The sequence below is a fragment of the Chenopodium album genome, chromosome 23 (assembly GCF_948465745.1).
Source record: "Chenopodium album chromosome 23, dcCheAlbu1.1, whole genome shotgun sequence".
NCBI classification, from domain to species: Eukaryota; Viridiplantae; Streptophyta; class Magnoliopsida; order Caryophyllales; family Amaranthaceae; genus Chenopodium; species Chenopodium album.
In genome coordinates this window covers 36,485,313-36,510,241 of record NC_137856.1, presented here as the reverse complement: position 1 = coordinate 36,510,241, position 24,929 = coordinate 36,485,313, and the positions used below count along the sequence as shown (strand labels likewise).

The following is a 24,929-nucleotide window of genomic DNA, read 5'->3' as shown; positions in this document are numbered from 1 at the left end:
TCTATCAACAAATGTAATAACTGCGACTTGCTCTTTCAATTTTGAGATCGTAACACTTTTGTCACTAAATCATTTACATAAAAATAGTCAATTTGTATGGTTTTTAACAATTTGCTTGACTACTTGGTTGCGTTGGCCTAAAGTCCCTAAACTTAGAATTATACTTGTATAGTTGTATAAACATACAAGTACTCCGTATCCGTTCAAAAAAAATAAAAATAAAAATAAAAATACAAGTACTCCGTATTTATATAAACCGCCTCATCCCTTTTTCAATAAAACCGAAAATATAAATACTGGAGTATAAAGTTGCCATCTCATCGTTTCCTCAAAAAAAAAAAAAAAATAAATAAATAAATAAAAAGTTGCCATCTCATCGTCTTTGTAACTCAAAACTTTCTGGGTTTCTTCAATTCTCTCTCATCTATATCTATCCAATTAGGGTTTTTTCATCTTAATTGGAATTGAAATTCCCCAAATTTCAACAATCAAATTACTAATGGAATGCAGCAAACTCCAACAATTGCAGGTCTTCATCCGATCACCCGATCTTCAATTCCCAATTCGTGCCCTAACCCTAAATTCCAATCAAACATGGGCTGATCTCAAAAATTCTCTTCCATTCCTCAATTCATCGTCATCTTCATCTTCCTCTGAGCTCGGATTCTTGTCTTTCAATGGCAAAAAGCTCGATGAATCCTCCAACATCGGTTCTTCCGGTATCGCCGCAAACTCCACCATTAATCTCCACTTTAAGCTCCTTGGCGGCGGCGGAGATGGCGGCTCAACTTGCGCAGAATCGAGAGATTGCTACTTGAAGATGTACGCCGAGAAGAAGCCGGAAAAAGTCGACCCTAATGAGAAGCGGCTTTCGAAGTGGACAACTTGCGCGCTTTCCTTCGAGCCATTGAAGCCGCCTTGCGTCATCGACCGCCTCGGTAACGTATTCAACAAGGAAGCTCTTGTTAAGGGGTTGCTAGCTAAGAGTTTGCCGAAACCGTTTTCGTTGTATATTAAGGGTTTGAAGGATTTGATTCCAATTCAATTGTGTTCTGTTGAAGGTGATAAAGTAGAAGGATCACGTTTCCAGTGCCCAATTTCTGGGTTTGAATTTAATGGGAATTACAGATTTTATGCTTTGAGCAAGTGTGGTCATGTAATTAGCGCAAAGGCACTCAAGGAGATTAAATCTTCGGCTTGTATTGTATGTCATGAGGAATTCGAGGAAGATGATAAGATTGTTATTAATGGGACTGATGAGGAGGTTGATGTTCTTAGGAATAAGATGATTGAGATGAAGGATAAGGAGAGGGAGAAGAAGGCGGCGAGTAAGGTTAAGAAGACGAAATCGAAACAATTTAACTCGGTTGATGTTTCCGGGGGAGGTGATGAGGGTGTTAGTGTTGTAACTAGTGATGATGTTCGGTTGAGTGGGAAGAAGCATGGGATTGATGTTGTTAATTCGAAGGCCGAGGTCAATGCCAAGCTTCCTAATGCTGTTGCTGGTGCTGCTGCTACTAAAAATGGTTCAGCTAAGAGATTCAAAGCTGTTGATATTGCACCCCCTAATGCTGATAAGAAAGTTTATGCTTCTCTATTTACTTCTTCTAGGAAATCTGATTTTAAGGAAACCTATTCTTGCAGATCACTTCCTTTAGGTCGAAACTGATTGTTTTCTTATTAATGTGAGTCTTTGTTTTCTTGATTTTACATGGCTGTCAATTAGCTTGTTTCGTTACCATGTTGGTTATGTTGAAGCATTGGCATCTTTGTGTTTTGAAACCATATACATTGTTATATGTATGATTTATGTATACAAGTATTAACTTTCCCACACTATTTGTTTTCCTGTCAATCCTGTGTTCCTGATCCTCCCTGTTTTTAAGTAGATTATTGAAGTAGTATACACTTGTACTGTTGTATGAGATAGGATGGTGGTAATAATCTTGTGCTTTAAGATTTAGTAGAATGAGCTGAATTAACTCACCGAAGTCCAAAGGATCGTTCTTTTGGATGTACATCACATTGTATAGGGCTTAAGAACAAGGATTTCTGTAATGAGAAAGGTGGGAAGCAAGTAGTAACAACTGTAGGTATAGTCTTATAGTTAAAGGAGCACGTGGATGGCACGAAGTAGAAGAAATAAAGAGAAAGTTGGGTGTATCTTTTATTGGTAGGGTAAGTTAATATTTTGATATAAGCTTGTTTTAGGTGTTTCTCGATTTATTCTCATCATCTTTAGAATGAATTACTTGCTTATATTGTTGCATGGTTGATCAAAGTGAGTGGATTTTTTGTTGATTGGACAGTGTGTTGAGGTTCTGCCTTGTTGCTGGGTATACAGAGTCTTTTGAAGTTGCTGCTTTTATGTCACCACGATCCTTGCTGGTTTGGTAGGAGGCCAAGGTTAAGTAGCATCTTATAAAGTTGAACTATATGTCTTCTATTGCAAGCGGCTTTCCTGGTAATCTGTTGTGATTTTTGTGAAATGATGGCTTTTTATTCTGCACATATTAAGCCAATAATTTTCCAATTTCTTTCTGACCCATATCTCAACTGCCCTTCTTTTAAAGTTAATGTCTTCACAATTTCACATTTATTATATTTAAGCTTGCTCATACTATGTTAGTGCTGGGGATTTTTTTTATCTTTTTAACTCTGTCTAATCTTTTCTGTTTGATTGGGCATAATTGCATCTCAAGTCCCAATCTTTTGGTGTATCCAATGTGCTATCTTCAGTACTAAGGTCATCTGAAGAAGTCCCCAACTTTGGTATATCCAGTGTGCTATTTTCAGTACTAATGTCATCTCAAGTCCTTTTTGTCAGGTTCCGTACATGGATTTTCTTGCATTTTATGATCTGTTTATTTGTGTGAATTGTGATTAAGCTGGAATTTGCGTATCTCATCCTGTCTGTTTGGTTGCCTTAGACATTGATTTACCATGTGTTGTACTACTCCTGACAGTCATATATTGGAGCATTCTCATGGTTATCACTTTTTGGAAGGCATGTTCACCCAAGTCAACTGATAATTGTGAATCGTGTATGCCAACAATACATGTTAGAAGTGAACACATGTCTTGAGAGCATACTTATAGAAGATTTGTAGATTCGCAATGCTGGTTAGAAGACTATGTTTTGCAGGGGGCTATTTATCAGTTTGTGAGATGTATCAGTGAGATGGGTTAGCTATGTCACTGGATGAGGTGATGTAGCTGTCAATTTAATCATCCTCTTAATTGCCATTGCTGCTTCAGTATTTATTTGTGTAACCATTGAAGAAGCATCCTTCTTTGCACCAGTTGATGCCTCGAGAATTTGCTTAGGGTTGTAAACGTGCCGGGGTTAGTAATACAGATGGACCAAACACAGGCGCCAACTCTAAAAGTACATTCTCTACTCTTTTGGACCTGTGATTGATATTTTTGAGATTTATGGATTACTCTTGTGACCAATTGCGGCTTGATGTATATTGCAAGAACAAGGGCAGTTGTGAGGAAGTACGTCTTTCAAGAACATTTCTTTACTCTTGATGTATATAGCAAGAACAAGGGGAGTGTTGTAACCAATTGCGCCTTGATGTTTAGCAAGAACATATCTTTACTCTTGATGTTTCTTCATAGTTGTAGAGATGCAAAATATTGTCAACAAAAAACAGGTAAATATGCATACTGAAATAGTAAAAAGTTGATTATATAATGGCCTTGTTGCAAACTTTAGTAACTATCAGATTGAGAGATTAGTTGTTAGCCCAAAATATGCAAGTAATTAGAGCTGTCAATTCGGGCATTTGGATTTGGGTCGGGTCAAATTAGGTCTCGGGTTATATTAGGATCAGGTTATGTCTGGTCAATCTAGCTTCAGATCAGGTTTAGGTCGGGTTAATTTCAGTTCAAGTTTTAACGGGTTATTCACCTTTTCGGATATAGGTCGGGTTCAATTCGAGTTAAAATCAGATCGGGTTCAATTTCACATTCGAATTGTGTTGAGTTGGGTTTGGATGGGTTAACAAGATGGTACATTCGGGTTCGGGTTAGTGTTGAGTCGGGTTTTGGTTCAAATTCAATTCTAATAAATATCGATGTGGCAAAGTTGAACTATATAATTACGCCTTCCATAATTTGATCAAGCATCATCGAGATTTTCTTAAACCTATATACCAGTACTCCCACCCTGATTTTTTAAGTGTTACACTTCTCATTTTCGGCCGTGTTTTTTTTAAGTGTTAAACTTCTTTTTTTTGGCAAAAATCTTCATTAATATATTATATCTCTATCCTCTCATGGTCCCCACCCATACCCACTACACTTTTTTTGTTATATCTTTTCTTTCACATTCATTACTTTCCATTAAACAATTAACCCCACTATCTTTCTTTTACAATTTGTTTAATACTCCAACTACCCCACTTACCTCTTATTTTATTTAAGTCAATTAAATTGCCTAAAACTATGTGCCGGTCAAACTGTAACACTTAAAAAAACACGGAGGGAGAAATAAAGAATAAAAGGTATATAAGCTGAATAAAAGATTTTATTAAATCGGATAAAGAGTTTAAAGAATTATACCAGTATATAAGCTGAATAAAAGGTATATAATATTTTATTAAACCTTTCATGGCTCGGGTTCATGTTTAAATTGGGTCAAGTACTAGTTTAGGTTCAGATTGTTTTTTGGTCGGATTAAATCGGTTGACGGTTACTATCAGGTGGGAGGCAGGTTCGGGTTCAGGTCATAAAGTATTGGATCAAATGGGTTTTCCTTTAAGATTAGGTCAGGTTCAGGATAGGTTAAAGGTCACTAGTTTAACCCCATTGTTCGAGTACAGGCTGGTTCAAACCTTTGTCCGTCAAGGTCGGGTTCTCGGGTCGGGTGAGTTTTTGATAGCTCTAGTTATAATCCACGTTTTTTAAGGAAATTTTGAGGTTTCGAGGCCCGGTGGCGAAAAGCTTTGATACCCTAACGGATACATCTCGGCGTCATATAATGCCGTTTGAAATCATATATAATCATTATGTGTTGTCATAAATGTCCGTGGTAGGCTTGAGTTTACAAATCACTACAAGTTGTGAATTGCTAAAATGACCGTTTAAGAGCATTTTGGATGATTCCACTGACCCAATTGTACTCCCGAAGAATATTACGGACCATGTTAAACATCTTGGCAATTTTTTGTTTTGGGGGAAAAAAGTCAAAAAATTACAAAATTGAAGGCTATAATCCACGTTTTTTAAGGAAATTTTGAGGTTACGGGCCCGGTGGCGAAAAGCTTTGAGACCCTAAGGGATACATCTCGGGGTCATATAATGCCGTTTGAAACCACATATGATCATTATATGTTATCATAAACGTCCGTGGTAAGCTTGAGTTTATGAAATTATTACAAGTTGAGAACGGGTAAAATGACCGTTTAAGGACATATTGAATGGTTCTACCGACTCAATTGAACTCCCGGTGGATATTAGGGACTATGGTAAAAATCTCGACAATTTTATTTCTGGGCGAAAAAAGTTCAAAAAATTACAAAACTGAAGGCTATAATCCACGCTTTTTTAGGAAATTTTGAGATTTCGGGGCTTGGTGATGAAAAGCCTTGAGACCTTAAGGGATATATCTCGGGGTCATATGATGCCGTTTGAAACCATATATGATCATTATATGTTGTCATAAACGTCCGTGGTAGGCTTGAGTTTATGAAATTACTACAAGTTGTGAACAGGTAAACTGACCTTTTAAGGGCATATTGGGAGGTTCCACCGACCCAATTGGACTCCCGGATGATATTAGGGACCATGGTAAAAATCTCGGCAATTTTTATTTTTGGGCGAAAAAAGGTCAAAAAATTACAAAATCGAAGGCTATAATCCGCTTTTTGAGGAAATTTAAAGGTTTCGGGGGCAGATGGCGAAAAGTGTTGAGATCCTAGAGGATATATCTCGAGGTTATATAATGTCATTTGTAATCATATATGATCATTATATGTTGTCATAAATGAGTTCATGAAATTATTACAAGTTGTGAACGGATAAAATGACTGTTTAAGGGCGTATTTGATGGTTTCACTGACCCAATTTGACTCTCGAAGGGTATTAGGGACTATTGCAAACATCTTGGCAATTTTTATTTCCGGGCGAAAAAAATTTAAAAAATTACAAAATTAAAGGCTATAATCCACGTTTTTTGAGGAAATTTTGAGGTTTAGGGACCCGGTGGCGAAAAACCTTGAGACCCTAAGGTATACTACTCAGGATCATATAATGCCGTTTAAAGCCATATATGATCATTATATGTTGTCATAAACGACCGTGGTAGGCTTGAGTTTACAAAATCGGTGCAAGTTGCGAACGGGTAAAATGACAGTTTATGGGCATATTGGATGGTTCCACCGACCCAATAGGACTTCCGGAGGGTATTAGGGAACATGGTAAACATCTCGGTAATTTTTTATTTCTGGGCGAAAAAATAAGTCAAAAAAGTACAAAATTGAAGGATACAATCCACGCTTTTTAAGGAAATTTTGAGGTTTTGGGGCCCGGTGGCGAAAAGTGGCAAAATTGAATGCTACAAATCACCCCATTCTTCGAGTATAGGTTGGGTTCAAATCTTTGTCGGTTAAGGTCGGGTCAGTTTTTGACAGCTGTAGGGTCTCAACACTTTTCGCCACCAGGCCCCGAAACCTCAAAATTTCCTCGAAAACTATGGATTATAAAGCCTTCAATTTTGTAATTTTTGACTTTTTTTGCCCGAAAATAAAAATTTCCGAGATGTTTATCATGGTCTCTAATACCCTTCCAAAGTTTAATTGGGTGGGTAGAACCATCCAATTTGCCTTTAAATTGTAATTTTGTCCGTTTTCGTACATGCCTCTTGTATTGGCTATAAGCTCTCATAGCGCCTTTACTTTGCCGGATTATGGTCATTTATGGGTCCACACAATATTATATGATCCCGAGATTCATCCCGTAGTGTTTTGTGAAATTCCAACACCAGCTCTCGACACCTCCTAAATTGCTCCAATTTCGTGTATTATATGTAGTGTAGAGTCTAAATTTAGTCTCATACTCAACTTTTGAGTCTTTAGACTAGATTTTTAATTTAGTGAACAATGTTAATCGTTGGATGACAATTTGGTATTCACTTAAACTTGTCCATTGATATCATGCTGTCACGATAGTTGTCCGCAAACAATTTGATCTTTAACTTCCGGGGCAATCAAATTAAGGTTTAGAGGTAACTCTTCCCATTCTAATTGGATAAGAGAAATCTTTTCTTACATGAGCTTAAACTCGTAAGCGAAACAAAATACCATCACATTGGACTATTAGAGGATGTTTTACATGCTTTAAAATGTGTGCAAGCATAATTCAGTTTATGCTTTAGTGTTATAATGAATCCTTTTTTTTTTTTTTCTTTTTGGACAAAAACCGAACTTGACAGGGTTATAATGAATCAATTTAACAAGTGAACAACAAAGCCTTAATCTCAAAATAAAGTGGGTCGGCGAATCAATTCAGACTGTATCCCCCAATAGGGGAAAAAAAATAATTTAAAAGCTCTCAACCAAGATTTGTATCCTGGCTTACTCAAGTAGCTCAACTAATCCTTTTAAGCTGCATATAGTTGCAATCTCTGTAAGCTTCTCAATTTCAGCCATTGACATGTTAAAAGTATTACTTTCATTGAAGATCAAAATTCTACAATACAAGAAGTAATACATACATTAAAGCTACCAAACTGTACTAAAAGTCTAAAAAACTGTTCTTTCAGCATTAATACACTAGAAACAACGATCTCTGAACTTTCTAATGCAAATACGAAACTACTGTCAGGCAATCAACATTACATACAACGGGAATTCCATAACCATATGTTGTGCCATGAACCTTATGATTGAATCTGATCCTACTTAAATTTAGATGATAATGTACACATATCCCCTTACTCTTTTCTTTAATCAGCCGAGGGGATAGAAAACTATGATTTTTAAAAAAAAAAAAAAAAAAGGAAACTTGTGATCTTCTCGTACAAGAGGAGATAACTTTCTCCTCTCTTATCCTCTCTATCAGTCTACAACTGATGACAAATTTGCACAATGTTAGCATAAAGCCATCAACTCTACCTTGCTGTATAACTGATACTTTTGCAAGCATATGTTGAAGAAAAATGGGCTGTACATAACTCCAGCTAGTTATAGAGCAAATTATATTACTTTTGCAACATGACGATCTTCTCAGTTAAGATACATGAGAGCTCGATCTTAAAACAGAAATATACCTGCGGTATCCAGCATCAAACTGAAGATTCAAAGGTAAATTTTGAATAACTAATCATTCAACTTCAGATTTCTTTTCTACGGGTTTGTTTTACTTTTTGAACCTTCTGATTGCTTCTAGGGAATAATAAATCGTTAAGCTGTCTTTCAGCACTATATTCTGAAGTGGCCTGTAAAGCATATTATGATGGGAGTGAGAACAGCATATCAGAAATATAACTAAAGATTATTCTAGTGAAAATCGAACGGTAAGGACCTGAGAAGTGAAAGCAAAACGCAATGTTTGTACTTGCGTTCCTGAGCAAACTCTCAAGTCAAAACCACGAGAATCCACACCAATAAGCGATGCCTCCTGCAACAACAATTGAAAGGAAAAACAAAACTCCCAACTTATTACGAAAACAAGGGTAGAATCCAAGTAGAGAGGAAAACAATCTCAACAGCTTTAGCTATATCCCCTAATCAAATACAAGTACACATTTAAATCCTTGCATTAAGAAATTTTCAATCCAAAACAAAATCAGCACAATCTCAAGGATGTATTATTATTTCTCAGAGAATAAAACTGAGCAAAAATAAGGCTGGATGATGCATGTTCCTACAATTTAAATTCAAGAACATCAACTACTAAAATCACTTTTGGTTCATGTAGCCAACCCCGCTTATGGGATAAGGCTTTATTGATTGATTGAACCTCACAGAGAAAAAGGACAATTTGTAATGGAGCTGTAGATGATTAAAGCAAAAGATAGCTTAGCCGCTCTATCAGCTTTTTGTCACAAAATTTTAGGCATTCTTACTTGCAAGTTTCTGATGTAAGCTAAATGTACCTAGCAAACTTAGATTACACGGCAGAACGGTTTGTCAGTATGTGCAACAAATCATAAGAAAATGAGCAAAAAATGTCACCTCTACTTGAAGACCCTTGCTTCTCCAGCACAGGGATTTGAGAGCATTGGTGGTCTTTTCTCCTGCAGCACTTACACGAGATATAATTTTGGAAGCTGAATGAGCAATTGCATCAGAGTGTGCCTTCCTGTAATCTTCAACTTCTACTTCAGTCTGTTACACAGTGTGATTCCAGGATCTCATTTCAGCAAATACTTCAAAAATTGGAGAAGTTAACCCCTCACAGATATAAAGGTAGTCAACAAACTATTCTAATTTTAAAGGCTGGGTTGAGAGGGAATTTGTAAAATACATAATTACAAAAAAAATATTATACACACACAAAACATAGATCCATCTTTGCTTGGCACTTCCATCTGCTTTGGCTGTATTTAGGTTAACACATTCTCAACACTTAAGGAGCATCAATATTGGGCAAGGTCCTTCAAGAATTCATAAAATTATTTTTCTTGTCAAGTGAAAGTCCTAACTAGATTAGTTCATATGAACACATGGGCACGGCTGACATATGAAATGAAGGCGCTATAAAAAAAAAGGCATCATATTTGCTTCATAGCTTGTTACCTATACTCCTGTATTCTCAAAGTTGGGGAGCCTTTTATTGCAAATTCACAGTAGTTAGTAGTACAAAGAAAATTTTATTTGGGGGGGGGGGGGGGGGGGGGGGGGGAGGGGTATAAAAACCTTAACCCTAAGGTCACTAGTCAATAAGTTTTTTTTTTTTTTTTTTTTTCTTTAAATTAGATTATGAAGGATTGTTATTTGTTCCTAATAGAATCATTGATTCACTATTCTTAAGAGTGGCATGGAAATCTGGGTGATAAGGACTTAGATAGCCTAAAATGTAGTTTATTGAACGCCAGTGCATGTATAATTTCTGGTGCATTCAAAACAACAGGTCATAGACTTCTAAGTTTTTGGAGAGCTCCTTCAACTCGGCTCCCTTTTGAAGGTGGGTCTTTATAGGGTATCAGACTTTAATTTTGTAATTTTTTGACCTTTATAGGGTATCAAGTTTGACTAAATAGACTATAATGCACCTTTTGATACCCTATAAATAGACTATAATGCACCTTTTGATACCCTATAAATAGGTTTGAGTTTACAAAAACAATGCAAGTTGTGAACGTGTAAAATGACCGTTTAAGGGCATATTGGACGGTTTCACCGACCCAATTGTACTCCCAAAGGGTATTAGGGACCATGGTAAACATCTCGGCAATTTTTATTTCCAGGCCAAAAAAGGTCAAAAAATTACAAAAATGAGGGCTATATAATCCACGCTTTTTAAGGAAATTTTAAGGTTTCGGGGCCCGGTGGTGATCAGCCTTGAGACCCTAAGGGATACATCTCGGGGTCATATAATACCGTTTGAAAACACATATGATCATTATATGTTGTCATAAACGTCCGTGGTAGGCTTGAGTTTACGAAATCACTGCAAATTGTGAACGGGTAAAATGACCGTTTAAGGGCATATTGGACGGTTCCACCGACCCAATTGTACTCTGAGAGGGTATTAGGGACTAGGGGTGTTCAAAAAAATCCGACCTGATTGTCCCGACTCGATTTCCCCATGACCCGATAAATACCTGATGGGAAATTTGGGGAAAAAATCTGTTTTTTGGGACGGGTACCCGACCCGGGAAAATTGGATGTTATCCAGGTCGGGACATGGGCCGCATTTTTTAATACCCGGGTACCCGAATTCCCGAAAATAAATTAATATTTTTTAAAAAAAACCCTCAAAATCCTCAAAGGCCCAGCCCATACCACTATACCAGTTTGGAGATTAGGGTTCTCAAAAATTCGCTCTTCCTCTCTCTCTCTCTTCCTGCCTTCTTCTTCCTTCACGAGTTCACGGATCTGCCTTCTTTCTTCCTCTTAATATCTGATTTCTAATCTCCATATGAGCAAACTTCTTTTCCTCTCATAATCTATCAAAAAAATCCTAAATCAACAACAAAATCAAATCAAAATTTATATACCCTACGGCAGAGTGGAAGATGGTGGCCGCCAATTGTGGTGCTACGGTGGAAAAGAAAGCTTGAGGGTGGCCGACAATTCAGAAGATGGGTCTAGGAGCTTTTATATAATTCACCCATAATTTGGAATTATAATTCTTAATTTTGGCCATTAAAGTTTAGAACTTGAATAGACAAAATTTAGAATAAGGATATGGAAATTTATGCATTGAATGTGAGGATATGATAGATGGTTAAGCAACCACAAAGAACTATGCTCATAGATCTATCTCGTGATAATTGGTGGTACTTGATTGTAAATTTTGGATTTTAGCATAGTTACATAGTACTTGATAATTGTGGGTTAAAACTGAAAAATAGAAAAATGGAAATTGTTAATTGATCTTGTTATTCTGTTGTAAATTATTTTGTTTTGATTGATTAACTTTTTTTTTCTTTTTGACAAAAATATTGAGCGAATAAATTCGGGTACCCATGACCCGACCCGAGAAAATCGGGTACCCGAAACACAGATACCCGGGTTTCTCGGGTCGGGACATGGGTCGAGTTTTGCACTACCCGAAAATCAAAATACCTGTGTTTTCAGGTACCCGAAAACCAGGGTACCCGGATTTGAACACCCTTATTTGGGACCATGGTAAACATCTCGGCAATTTTTATTTCCGGGCAAAAAAGGTCAAAAAATTACAAAATTAAAAGCTATAATCCACGCTTTTTTAGGAAATTTTGAGGTTTCGGGGCCTGGTGGTGAACAACTTTGGGCCTTTAAGGGATACAACTCGAGTCATAATGTCATATAATGCCGTTTGACAACCACATATGATCATTATATGTTGTCATAAACGTCCGTGGTAGGCTTGAGTTTACGAAATCACTGCAAATTGTGAACGGGTAAAATGACCGTTTAAGGGCATATTGGACGGTTCCACCGACCCAATTGTACTCCGAGAGGGTATTAGGCACCATGGTAAAAAATCTCGACAATTTTTATTTCCGGGCAAAAAAAGTTCAAAAAATTACAAAATTAAAGGCAATAATTCACGCTTTTTTAGGAAATTTTGAGGTTTCGGGGCCCAGTGGTGACAGCCTTGAGACCCTAAGGGATACATCTCGGGGTCTATAATGCCGTTTGAAACCACATATGATCATTATATGTTGTCATAAACGTTCGTGGTAGGCTTGAGTTTACGAAATCACTGCAAGTTGTGACAGGTAAAATGACCGTTTAAGGGCATATTGGGCGGTTCCACCGACCCAATTGTACTCCTAGAGGGTATTAGGGACCATGGTAAAATTATTGGCAATTTTTATTTCCGGGCCTAAAAGGTCAAAAAAATTACAAAATTAAAGGCTATAATCCACGCTTTTTTAGGAAATTTTGAGGTTTCGGGGGCCTGTTGGTGAACAGCCTTGAGACCCTAAGGGATACAACTCAGGGTCATATAATGTCGTTTCAAACCACATATGATCATTATATGTTGTCAAAAACAGCCGTGGTAGGCTTGAGTTTATCACTACAAGTTGTGAACGGGTAAAACGACCGTTAAATGGAATATTGGACGGTTCCACCGACCCAATTGTACTCCCACAGGGAATTAGGCACCATGGTAAACATCTCGACAATTTTTATTTTCGGATGAAAAAAGGTCAAAAAATAACAAAATTGAAGGCTATAATTCACCCCTTTTTAGGAAATTTTGAGGTTTCGGGGCCCGGGGATGAACAGCCTTGACACCCGAAGGGATATATCTCGGGGTCATATAATGCCGTTTTAAACCACATATGATCATTATATGTTGTCATAAACGTCCATGGTAGGCTTGAGTTTACGAAATCACTACAAGTTGTGTACGGGTAAAATGACCGTTTAAGGGCATATTGGGTGGTTCCACCGACCTAATTGTACTCCAAGAGGGTATTAGGGACGATGGTAAACATCTCGGCAATTTTTATTTTTGGGCGAAAAAAGATCAAAAAAATTACAAAATTGAAGGCTATAATCCACGCTTTTTTAGGAAATTTTGAGGTTTCGGACCCGGGGGTTAACAGCCTTGAGACCTTAAGGGATACATCTCGGGGTCATATAATGCTGTTTGAAACCACATATGATCATTATATGGTCATAAACGTCCGTGGTAGACTTGAATTTACGAAATCACTGCAAGTTGTGAACGAGTAAAATGACCGTTTAAGGGCATATTGGGCGGTTCCACCGACCCAATTGTACTCCTAGAGGGTATTAGGGACCATGGTAAACATCTTGACAATTTTTTATTCTGGGCAAAAAAAGTCAAAAAAATTACAAAATTAAAGGCTACAATCCACGATATTTTATTAAATTTTTTGGTTTCGAGGCCCGGGGGTGACAGCCTTGAGACCTTAAGGGATAAATCTCGGGGTCATATAATGCCGTTTTAAACCACATATGATCATTATATGTTGTCATAAACGTCCGTGCTAAGCTTGAGTTTACAAATTTACTACAAGTTGTGAACGGGTAATATGACCGTTTAAGGGCATATTGGACGGTTCACCAACCCAGTGTACTCCCAGAGGGTATTAACCACCATGGTAAACATCCGGCAATTGAAAAAAGGTCAAAAAAATTACAAAATTAAAGGCTACAACTAACGATTTTTTAGAAAATTTTGAGGTTTCATGGCCCGGGGGTGAACAGCCTTAGACCCGAAGGGATACATCTCGGGGGCATATAACGCCGTTTGAAACCACACATGATCATTATATGTTGTTATAAACGTCCGTGGTAGGTTTGAGTTTACGAAATCATTGCAAGTTGTGAACGGGTAAAATAAGCATTTAAGGGCATATTGGACGGTTCCACCGACCCCAGTGTACTCCCAGAGGGTATTAGGGACCATGGTAAACATCTCGACAATTTTTATTTCCGGGCGAATAAAGGTCAAAAAGTTACAAAATTGAAGGTTATAATCCACGTTTTTTAGGAAATTTTGAGGTTTCAGAACCTGAGGGTTAACAGCCTTGAGACCTAAAGGGATACATCTCGGGGTCATATAATGCCGTTTGAAACACATATGATCATTATATGTTGTCTTAAACGTCCGTGGTAGGCTTGAGTTTACGAAATCAATGAAAGTTGTGAAAGGGTAAAATGACCGTTTAATGGCATATTGATCGGTTCCACTGACCTGACTGTAATCCTAAAAGGTTTTAGAGACCACGGTAAAGATCCCGGCAATTTTAATTTACGGGCGAAATTTTGAGGTTTCGGGGCCCGGGGGGAACTGAGACCCTAAGGGATACATCACGGGGTCATATAATGCTGTTTGAAACCACATATGATCATTATATGTTGTCATAAATGTCCGTGGTAGGCTTAAGTTAACAAAAATCACTGCAAGTTGTTCTGTAAAATGACCGTTTAAGGGCATATTGGACGGTTCCACTGACCCAATTGTACTCCCAGAGGGTATTAGGGACTATGGTAAACATCTCGGCAATTTTTATTTCTGGGCGAAAAAAGGTTAAAAAAACTATAAAATTGAAAATTATAATCCACGCTTTTTTAGGAAATTTAGAGGTTTCGGGGCCCGGGGGTGAACAGCCTTGAGATCCGAAGGGATACATCTCAAGGTCATATAATACCGTTTGAAACCACATATGATCAATATATGTTGTCATAAGCGTCCGTGGTAGGCTTAAGTTTACAAAATCACTGCAAGTTGTGAACGGGTAAAATGATCGTTTAAGGGCATATTGGACGGTTCCGCCGACCCCAACGTACTCCCAGAGGGCATTAAGGATCATGGTAAACATCTCGGCAATTTTTATTTTTGGGCCAAAAAAGGTCAAAAAAATTACAAAATTGAAGGCTATATAATCCATGCTTTTTTAGTAAATTTTGAGGTTATGGGGCCCGGCTCTAAATAGCCTTGAGACCTTAAGGGATACATCTCGGGGTCATATAATGTCGTTTGAAACCACATATGATCATTATATGTTGTCATAAACGTCCGTGGTAGGCTTGACTTTACGAAATCACTACAAGTTGTGAACGGGTAAAATGACCGTTTAAGGGTATATTGACCGGTTCCACCGACCCAATTGTACTCCCAAAGGGTATTAGGGACCATGGTAAACATCTCGACAATTTTTATTTCCGGGCCAGAAAAAGTCAAAAAAATTACAAAATTGAAGGCTATAATCCACGCTTTTTTAGGAAATTTTGAGGTTTTGGGCTCGGGGGTGAACAGCCTTGAGACCTTAAGGGATACAACTCGGGGTCATATAATGCCGTTTGAAACCACATATGATCATTATATGTTGTCATAAATGTCCGTGGTAGGCTTGAGTTTACGAAATCACTACAAGTTGTGAACGGGTAAAATGAACGTTTAAGGGCATATTGGACGGTTCCACCGGCCCAATTGTACTCCCAATTGTACTCCCAGAGAGTATTAAGGACCATGGTAAACATCTTGGCAATTTTTATTTCCGGGCCAATAAAGGTTAAAAAATTACAAAATTGAAGGCTAATCCACACTTTTTTAGGAAATTTTAAGGTTTCGGGGCCCGGTGGTGAACAGCCTTGAGACCCTAACGGATACATCTCGGGGTCATATAATGCCGATTGAAAGCACATATGATCATTATATGTAGTCATAAACGTCCATGGTAGGCTTGAGTTTAGGAAATCACTGCAAGTTGTGAACGGGTAAAATGGCCGTTTAAGGGCATATTGGATGGTTCCATCGACCAAATTGTACTCCCAAAGGGTATTAGGGACCATGGTAAACATCTCGTTTCCGGGCGAAAAAAAGTCAAAATATTACAAAATTGAAGTCTATGACTTTATTTAAATGTTCCTCTTATTCTATAAAGGTCAAACTTGAAGTCTATACAGGTATAAAGGTCTTATAGGGTATCAAGGTTATAGACTTATAGTCTATTTAGTCAAACTTGATACCCTATAATAAGAGGAATATGACCTTTTGATACCCTAAAAAGGTCATAAACTCAATGTAGTCTATGACCTTTATAGGGTACCAAACTTATTTAAATGTTCCTCTTATTCTAGAGTTTCTTGAAAAAGGTGCTCAGAAACTGCACTTTGAACTTCGCTAGTCAAAGCCTTTGCTTTATTAATTCTCCTATTTTCGAGCTGGTAGTACCAGTCCTTTGAGCTGTTCGGTTCGAGTTATCTCGGATTGGCCTTCTAGCTCGGTCTCCCACCAAGCGTCGAACTCATTAATTTACCTCCATCTAGCTGAATGATCGGTCTCAATTCGGGAGGAAGAACCGGTAATGGTTACTGGACTGAAGCCGTAAAACCTAGCTCTAAATGCCAAAGCCGCATTTAAATTGTAGTTAGCAAATAACCAGGTCGATCATCTAGAAGAATGGTGGCATTGATCAAGACGTGGCCCATAGGATTAAGTCAGGGTGGCTTAAATGGAGAGCGGCCACGAGAGTGTTATATGACCGAAGCATTCCTTTACAGTTGAGGGAAAATTCTATAGGACTGCCATAAGACCGGTGTTGCTCTATGGTACAGAATGTTGGGCTTCTAAGAAGGAGCACGTTAAAAAGATGGAGGTTACGGAAATGCGCATGTAAAGATGGATGTGTGGGAACACTCTGAGAGATGGAATCAGAAATGAGGTTATTTGCAAGAAAGTAGGTATGACAGACATTGCAGATAAACTAAGAGAAAACCGTCCGTGTTGGTGTGGGCATGTGAGACGGAGACCCGAGGATGCACCGGTTAGAAGAGTGGAAGAGTGGGACCATGGAGGGCTTATACGAGGGAGGGGGAGACTGAAAATGACTCGGTTGGAAGGAATTAGGAAGGATATGAGGTTTATGGATTTGCATGAGGATGAAGCATTGGATCGTAAGAGATTGAGGAAGAAGATTTATGTCAATGACTACACGGAATAATCAAATTTGGTTCATGTTAGCCGACCCCACTTATGGGATTAAGGCTTTGATTGATTGGTTAAACTGTGAACAATCCACATATTATTATAATGTAGCACAAAGTCGTGTTTTGGGCAGAAACTCGAATTAAATCAATAGCCTTTACCACGGGAACCTCCCTAAAGAGTCATTGGGGCAATGTTGATAATGTACATTCCCTAGGTCCCAAATATTTTTTAGGCTTTCCTACTTACGATTCCCAACAATAACCATACACTTCTACTTAAAGTAAACCGTTTTCTTTTCAGTTTCCTCACATTAATCATTATATGTCTCTATCTAAACATACTTGATACATCATCCTGAAATAGCCTTATAATTGAACAAAACTCATTCTTGGAACTTTATAAACTTATTGGTAGACCTGGTTCCAAAACAACTTTTATAACGTTCAGGGAACCCCCATAGTCACTTCAATATTGAGAAAAATTACAAAAATGTAGTTTAAAACTATGGATATAACTAACAATTTTTGACATTTTCAGGTCCTAAAAGGAAAGACGACAAGGTGCTTCCATGGGTTGCCAAGAGACCCTAGGAAGTCATTTGCATGGTTGGAAGTTTGGAACCATCTGTTTTGCCTTTAAACTATTAATTCATTCGGTTCAATACACATCTCCTTCATAAACACAAGGCAATCACGGGCCTTTTTGTGACCAACTAGTGGCTTGTTATGGTTTCAAACTAACTGTTATGAACCTATAGCACCCCACATATTCACTTCAATTTTGGAAAGAGTTCAAAAATGGGTTTGAAACCATGGATGACTTATGATAATTTTGAACTTTTTTAAAGCCAAAAAAGAAAGAGAACGAGGTGCTTCCCCTAGGAGGTCAATTGGGTGGTTGGAACCATCTATTTTGTCAGCAAACTATTAGGTAGTTACATATACGTCTCCCATTAATTAACTCAAGGCCACCATTTCTAGGACCAAATACTGGTCCATGTCATCACTTTGCCTTTAAACTATCAATTTGATTGGCTACATAAACGTCTCTCTTCATTAACTCATCGCCACCACTATGACCGACTACTAGCCATTAACGATCATCACTTTACGACACCGGATTTCAAAATCTACTAAAATAAACCCCAATTTCGTTTAAGCTTTCAAATTAGCCTTCAAAGAACACCAGACTTGACAAGGTTAGACATCGAGGCTTTCTGGGTTCATGGGCCCCCAGGAGGCTTATTGGTGCAAAAAACCGTTTCATTTATGCCTTGGCCCAAACTTTGTTATCGTGTCTCAATATGCCTTGGCTTGTCTTTGTCCTAAGGCAAGCCAAGAAGCTACAATGTGATGAAAGATAATTAATAATATAAATACTCGACCTTATATTTTTCTAAATGTGTGATGGTAATAGCTGAGAAAGGCGTTATTTACATTGTCGGAAAAGATAGGGTGGTTTATATCAGCAAGGCTTACCAAAAAAACTCTTGCAGATCTGAGCTAGTCAGGGGTAAGGCTACCAGCCTCCAATCTAGAATTCAAGACATCCTAGCAAGTAACAATTGTTATAATTGAGCCATATTCAAGCAAGACAAAACGATGGCATATTAAGAAATTATTATTTAACAAGAAAACCAAAAGGGTAAAGTGATGTGTATTATTGAGCCAATTTCAAGCAATTAATGGCATTCTTTAAGGGGGAAGGAGGAATAATACTTAATCTAGGTGGCTTCTCTAGTGATTACAAAAAGAATCACTAAAAAATACTGCTGTTAAGAACTAGCCTGAATTTCTGATCCCAGATTTTTACAAAGGATTGTGCATGTGTGCAACAAGTTGATGACCCATTAACCATTCAGACAATCTTAGAGACATGAAACAATACCTGATTTCCATAAGCTGAAATAAGCTGAATTTTAATCATCTCCAGCTTATAGAATGCAGTCCCATTAGACAAACTATTATCCTTATCCAAATCCCCAGTCCACTCAGAATTATCTGCAGGAGAAACCGATGGATGTGCATGGCCATTAACCGAACCAACATTTTCAACATTGGTATCTGTAGCTTTTTCATCCATGTTGGTGTCAGCATCTTTATCTGGCTGAATCAACTTGTGCTTCTTAATGACAGATCGTTCTTCAATAAAAGCAGGTCTCAGAAGGCCTTGTATAGCCAGACCTGCTGGAGGCTGTACCATAAAGTCTATAGGATTATCAGATGTGACCTGCGCATAAATAGGACTCATTAAGACAATATTCACAATGTACCAAGTTTTGCTTTCAACTCAAAGTAATCATCAGCATTAGCCTTATTGGTAACACACAATAGGATTTTGCCAACTTCAATAAACAATTATGAACATCTTGAGAACATCAGCAACATCTACTCCACAATACTGCAAGGAATCACAGTGAAAATATAAAAATCATGAATAATGTGATAAAGACTGAGATGAACCTCAGAAATCTTTTTCGCAAAATACATAGGATGGGAAGCACGCATCGTTTCTAATTTTGCCCAGTCTCCCAAAGACTCATCTGAATCAACATGATCCTCTTCAACTTCAAGAATATCAACCCAATCCTTCAAAAGACAGATCAAATGAAAGAAGGATGTCATATCACCAGATACAGATTGCTGTTATAAAATAGTACTCGAAGCACATATGAAGCCAAATAGCCAATAATTCTCACCCCGTCAAACTCGTCGTCGTCGTCATCTTCACCCTCGTCTTCATCTTCATCAAAATCACTATCTTCCTCATCAATTTCCTCAATACCAAAATCAATTGTAGCTGGACCTGACAACTCCATCTCACTCAATATTTCTTTGGTATCCAGACCAATGATGACATGCTGCAAATAAGACACCATAAGTCTGACAAGCCAAAAACACGAAAAATGGAATGGGACAATATGAAGTGTCAGGCTTTCTGCAAAAACTAATATGAAACGCCTGATATAATTCCTGCATCTTAGATTGAGCATTAGAACAATGGCCTCCAAAATGGGCCTCACAGTTGGCAGGCTTTGGGAAGGTCATAATGTTAGCAGTCTCAACCCTAAACAGAAAACAAGACTAAAAATTTTAAAATTACAGCAATGTATTCAAATGGTTATCGATTATAGATGACGGTAAAGGGAGAATAACGTTGAATAAAGGCAGCTCTAGAGTGATACCAAAGAGCTAAAATGGTTATCACTTATCAGGGAGGATATGCATTAAGCTTTCCAGGAAAGTGCTAATTTTAAATATTTTTAGCTAAATGCACTTAACAAAAGATTGTTATCAAGATAAGAGATGGATTAAACAGCTGTAAATAAGAACAGACTGAATGAAAGTTGCATGGATGGTTTGGAGGGAAAGTATCAGAGAATAATAGAACTTAATTTTTGTCTGAATCATCAACAAAACTAACACACTTAGAAACCAATCAAAGAAAGGAGTACAAGAACCAATACAGATGTAGCGTTTTAGAAGGGACATTATACAAAAGCAACCAACTTATCACTAATGATGACGTCCATGAAAAATTATCAGGCTCTTCTCCAAGACTATGAAAGGGTATTGGAAGTGGCAAGTATCCAGTAAAGGCTTTACAAAAAACATTAATGTTTTCACCCAATCTATATCCATTAAAGTTCAAGACTTCAAGGTAGGATTCACTCGGATAGCAGTTTAACCTGTTAGAGTTTGTTTAAAGTTAGCTCATGTAACATTTTAACTCCACGACTACTACTTAAAAATCTCAAATGCTGCTACCTCAAAAATCTAAATCAAAGCTTAGCCATATCAAAACACTTAACTATAAACAAACTTGACACCTAACCACAGGTAAAATAGCAACCTGCTACTATAATTGCTAGTTATATCTAATATGTCAATTAGATACAAACGGCAGTATAGGTAACTTTAGATCTGATGTAAGTATGTAACTAAGGAAATATACATATTGTAAACATTGCTTCGGAATGCACATGAATTTCAAGAAGAATACGCAATAAATATACATATAGAAATGCCCCTCTTATTGACACCACCACATTACCATGCATCTCTAGGTCAGTATTCTTACCACATAGTTGTTGTCTGAGGTCAGGGACTGCATAATGTCTTCATCATTATTCACCTGGAAGTATACATCTGGGAATAAGCCAAATATAAGACACTTCAGAGATAATAAGGAGATTGAAGCTAATTTTAAACTATTAAACAAGATTGCTGTAAAACCAATACCAACTCACTTCCATGTTCGTCAGTTAGGTAAGGCAGATCTGGCCAGAAAATGTTCTCATGAACTTCATCATTAATCATACCAGAAAACATTAGAGTTGCTTTGCTATTTACCTGACAACATATAGGCCAGACAATCAGTAGAAAAGATAACAAAAGGACCATTAACCAAAATTATTGCAAATTCTGTAATTAATTGAGATGATATACACATAATCAGATAAAATGGCAAGACATAGTACTTTATAATTAACCTCCTCATTATATATCAGATAGCTGATTGGTCCCTCCTCTACTTTTTGGAGTAGCTGCATCCTGGTGTAGAACCAGACACAGGAAGTAAATTAGCTACTTCTAGCCCCCAACCCAATCAACAAAGTAGAAATAATATTGTCAGGACTGTTGTATTGAGCCATATCTTGAATTTATTAAGCAATTGAGCAACTACAATTAACTTTTATAGTTTATTTTGGAGTTTAAGGAACAATTATCTATTACTACCTCGTTCACTTTTTAAGTTCACACAGTTGACTTTTATGCTTCCCAAATCATAATATTGACCATTAGTATAATGCAAGTACATGTCTAGACGAATCTAACAAGATCCCACATGACTATTTCCCTGCGTATGAATTTAAAAGAGGGGGGGGGGGGGGGGTGTGTGTGTATGTGAATAGTGTAAGAGTACAAAGTGGGCTAAAGGACTACTTTTTTATTTGACAAAATGAATAGTGTCATTGGTGATACACTTATAGATGGTGATATGAGAAGTTCAACAGTAACATGTTCGTAACAAGGAACTGGAGAAAGAGGATGCATTGTAGTCAGCAAGACTAGACGTCTAGACCACTTCAAGTGCACTCAATGACTCAGTATTGCTGTTTGGCCCACTAACATGATGTAAAGGTATAGTTTTCAAACACTTTACTAGACCAGACACAACACACATCCACAAAATATCTAGTATTTCCAGGTATGATGAATCACATACTTCTTCGTGCTCGAAGGAGTCTAGGGTTTCAATTACCCAACATACTGATACAGACAAGGGGCACCCTAAGAATTTTTATGATTAGATGAATAAAGGAGATCTTTCACCATTTTCGTTTGCAAATTTTTGAGAAGCACCATGCACCAAATGATCTCAGAGGACTTTGGCTCTTTAGCTCAGGAAAAGTATTTATCCCCCTGCAAATCTGCAAACTGTCTTCCTTTGTTCTAATTTCTTCAAGGCTATACTCCGGCTAGAGAGTTCCTTACTTCCTTCCAAAGGTCAAAGGAAACATCTAACAAAAATAGGAGAAAAGCTACTAGGATTACAATGCCACTCTGACCTAACATTTGTCATCTATGACAAGGTCCATAAGCCAAGACTAGGACTCCCATATAAAAATTTGAGATCTTGAAATAAAATCATATAGAATATACTCCTGCATCTGGACAAACTACTCAATTCTCAGGTCTCTTGTGATCAATATCGGCATTAAGGACCATACGTGGCACTAAACCCAAATAAACTTGTCGAAGCTTATTAGAATGCTACGAGTATCTATTCACCCTTATGAGACCTTTTTGGGGGCAATGAAATAACTCAATTAAAAGAGGGACGCTTCATGAGGCTGCATAATATAGTTGACATTAGAACTAAGATAGGTTGTCTCCAACAAAGGTCATAACTCATAAGTCATGTGCTCTCCTCAAAACAAGCCAAATTTCAAAATCTAAAGCCCATATAGGCCATGAATGTTTGGAGCACAATTTATCAACACAAAGTATATCAACATCTACATTAATGGAGCACAATTTATCACACAAAGTTAACCAAGGAATCAAGGATGGTCAACTATGGAGGACATCATAGCTGGGTGTTTTCATCTACCTTCGACCAGTGGTCGTATGTAGATATTCCATCCGTTCCAATTTATGGGCACAATCTCCTAAACTAAAAAATCTCTATTCTCTTAAGTTGGGTCCAACACTCTTAATTTGCATATAAATCATTTGCAAAATGCTATGGCGCAAGTAAATTGGGACATTAGAACTAACATAAACATAAAATCTCATTATCAAATAAAGAATCAAAACAATATTCTTTATACCTCAATGATGGTTCTACAAGTTTCAGAAGCAGTAAGTTGACCCTTTTCAGCTTCGGCTGCTTCAGAATCCGAAATATCTTCAAATGGATGATACTTAGACTTGCCATTTTCTCCTAAATGATCTGACCCTGACCCTATATACTTCCCAGTTGCTTGAATTCTGCTCTTCCTTGACTCATTCCTTTTATTCAAAAAACTACCAAAGTTTTCCCTCACTTTCTTGACTTTATTCCTGAAAACCCATATTAAATTCATGACCTTTTTTTATGTAAAAAAAATTACAAATTAAAATAAAATTGTGTTGATTTGCTCAATAAAATACCCATAAGCTCAAATCAAATAATAACTACTATAATTAATGGGTTTCAGTTAAAATTACCAGGGAACAGCAACTTTGACCCCCATAACATCATCAGAGCTCCAAATTGAACGGCAACCTGAAACAATTAAAATTGGGGTCCCAATTAATAAAAATCATATAAAAATGCATGAAATTATCAGAAAAGCTCTAAAAAAATTCTTTTTTCCAGTTAAAATTAAGAAATTACAAGATAGAGTGGAAGATGAATGTAAATGAATAGCCATAGTTGAATCTATTAACATCATTTCCAATTGGAAAATGAACTTAAGTGTTGAAGAGAGATAAAGAAGTGTGAGGAGAGAGAATGTGGATTGCAGAGTTCTTGGCCTTTGCCGTTTTTTGGAGGATGATGAAATGAAAGATGCTTTTTTTTTTTCTTTCTTTTTTCCCTTTTTTTTTCGAAATATCTAATTAAGTATTTTTCTACGATTTTACACGTAGATAATTCTTTTGTCCAATTGAGTTGTACCCATGTGGCATAGGGGCTCACTCTAATTGGCTAAGCAATTGTACAATCATGATAGGGCTCTTTGCCATCCTTGCCATTAATTTTTATTTAATTTTTTTTTTTTTTTGGCAATGAGTAATTTGTTTTTATAGAAAGGATTTTTGTTCGAATATTCTATCTTCTTGCATAATAATATCTCAAAAAAATTATAATCACTTATATTTGAAAGGTCTATTATACACTCGGATGTATCAATTAACCTATACTAAAAGCGAATCTAAAGTGACACTTGTCACGATGTCAGTAAAAAATTTCCCGCCTTTTTTATTCTTTTTTTTTTCCAAATTTGAATGACTTCCATTTATAATCTACTCATAATACTTATTTTCATTTTCACAACACATTTAATCCAATCATACTCAATTAATTTTTTTTTATTTTTTTTTAACATATATTTTATATGATAAGAATTTTTTAGCTACAAATATATTAACATAGATTAAAATTAAGTATTAACCTATACAAAAAGCGAACCTAAAGTGACACTTGTCACGATGTCATTAAAAAATTTCCCGCCTTTTTTATTTATATTTATTTACTTTTTTGCCAAATTGAATGACTTCCATTTTATAATCCACTCATAATACTTATTTTCCATTTTCACAACACATTTAATCCAATCATACTCAATTACGAGTAATTTTCTTTTT

The 24,929-nt window shown here is 36.9% G+C and overlaps 2 protein-coding genes across 3 annotated transcripts; one reads left to right on the top strand and one right to left on the bottom strand.

Moving 5' to 3' along the window:
- Positions 1 to 310: 310 nt before the first annotated feature.
- On the top strand, positions 311 to 1,836 carry LOC145609166 (uncharacterized). The gene has a single exon (XM_081664714.1). The coding sequence runs from the start codon at positions 500 to 502 to the stop codon at positions 1,667 to 1,669; it is 1,170 nt and encodes a 389-aa protein (XP_081520840.1). The 5' UTR covers positions 311 to 499; the 3' UTR covers positions 1,670 to 1,836.
- Positions 1,837 to 7,741: 5,905 nt separating this feature from the next.
- Positions 7,742 to 24,162, bottom strand: LOC145606691 (uncharacterized protein At3g49140-like). Of its 2 annotated transcripts, none has more exons than XM_081662512.1 (11): positions 23,959 to 24,162; positions 23,790 to 23,847; positions 23,411 to 23,642; positions 21,323 to 21,425; positions 21,154 to 21,221; positions 19,772 to 19,933; positions 19,536 to 19,661; positions 18,961 to 19,302; positions 9,183 to 9,335; positions 8,530 to 8,625; positions 7,742 to 8,443 (listed from the first exon to the last, which is right to left on the bottom strand). In XM_081662512.1, exons 1-11 carry the CDS (start codon positions 24,014 to 24,016, stop codon positions 8,339 to 8,341), a joined length of 1,503 nt encoding a protein of 500 aa, XP_081518638.1. In that variant the 5' UTR covers positions 24,017 to 24,162; the 3' UTR covers positions 7,742 to 8,338. The 2 variants fall into 2 exon arrangements, with proteins under 2 accessions (XP_081518638.1, XP_081518639.1); XM_081662513.1 differs by lacking the exon at positions 23,959 to 24,162 and adding an exon at positions 21,566 to 21,626.
- Positions 24,163 to 24,929: the final 767 nt, after the last annotated feature.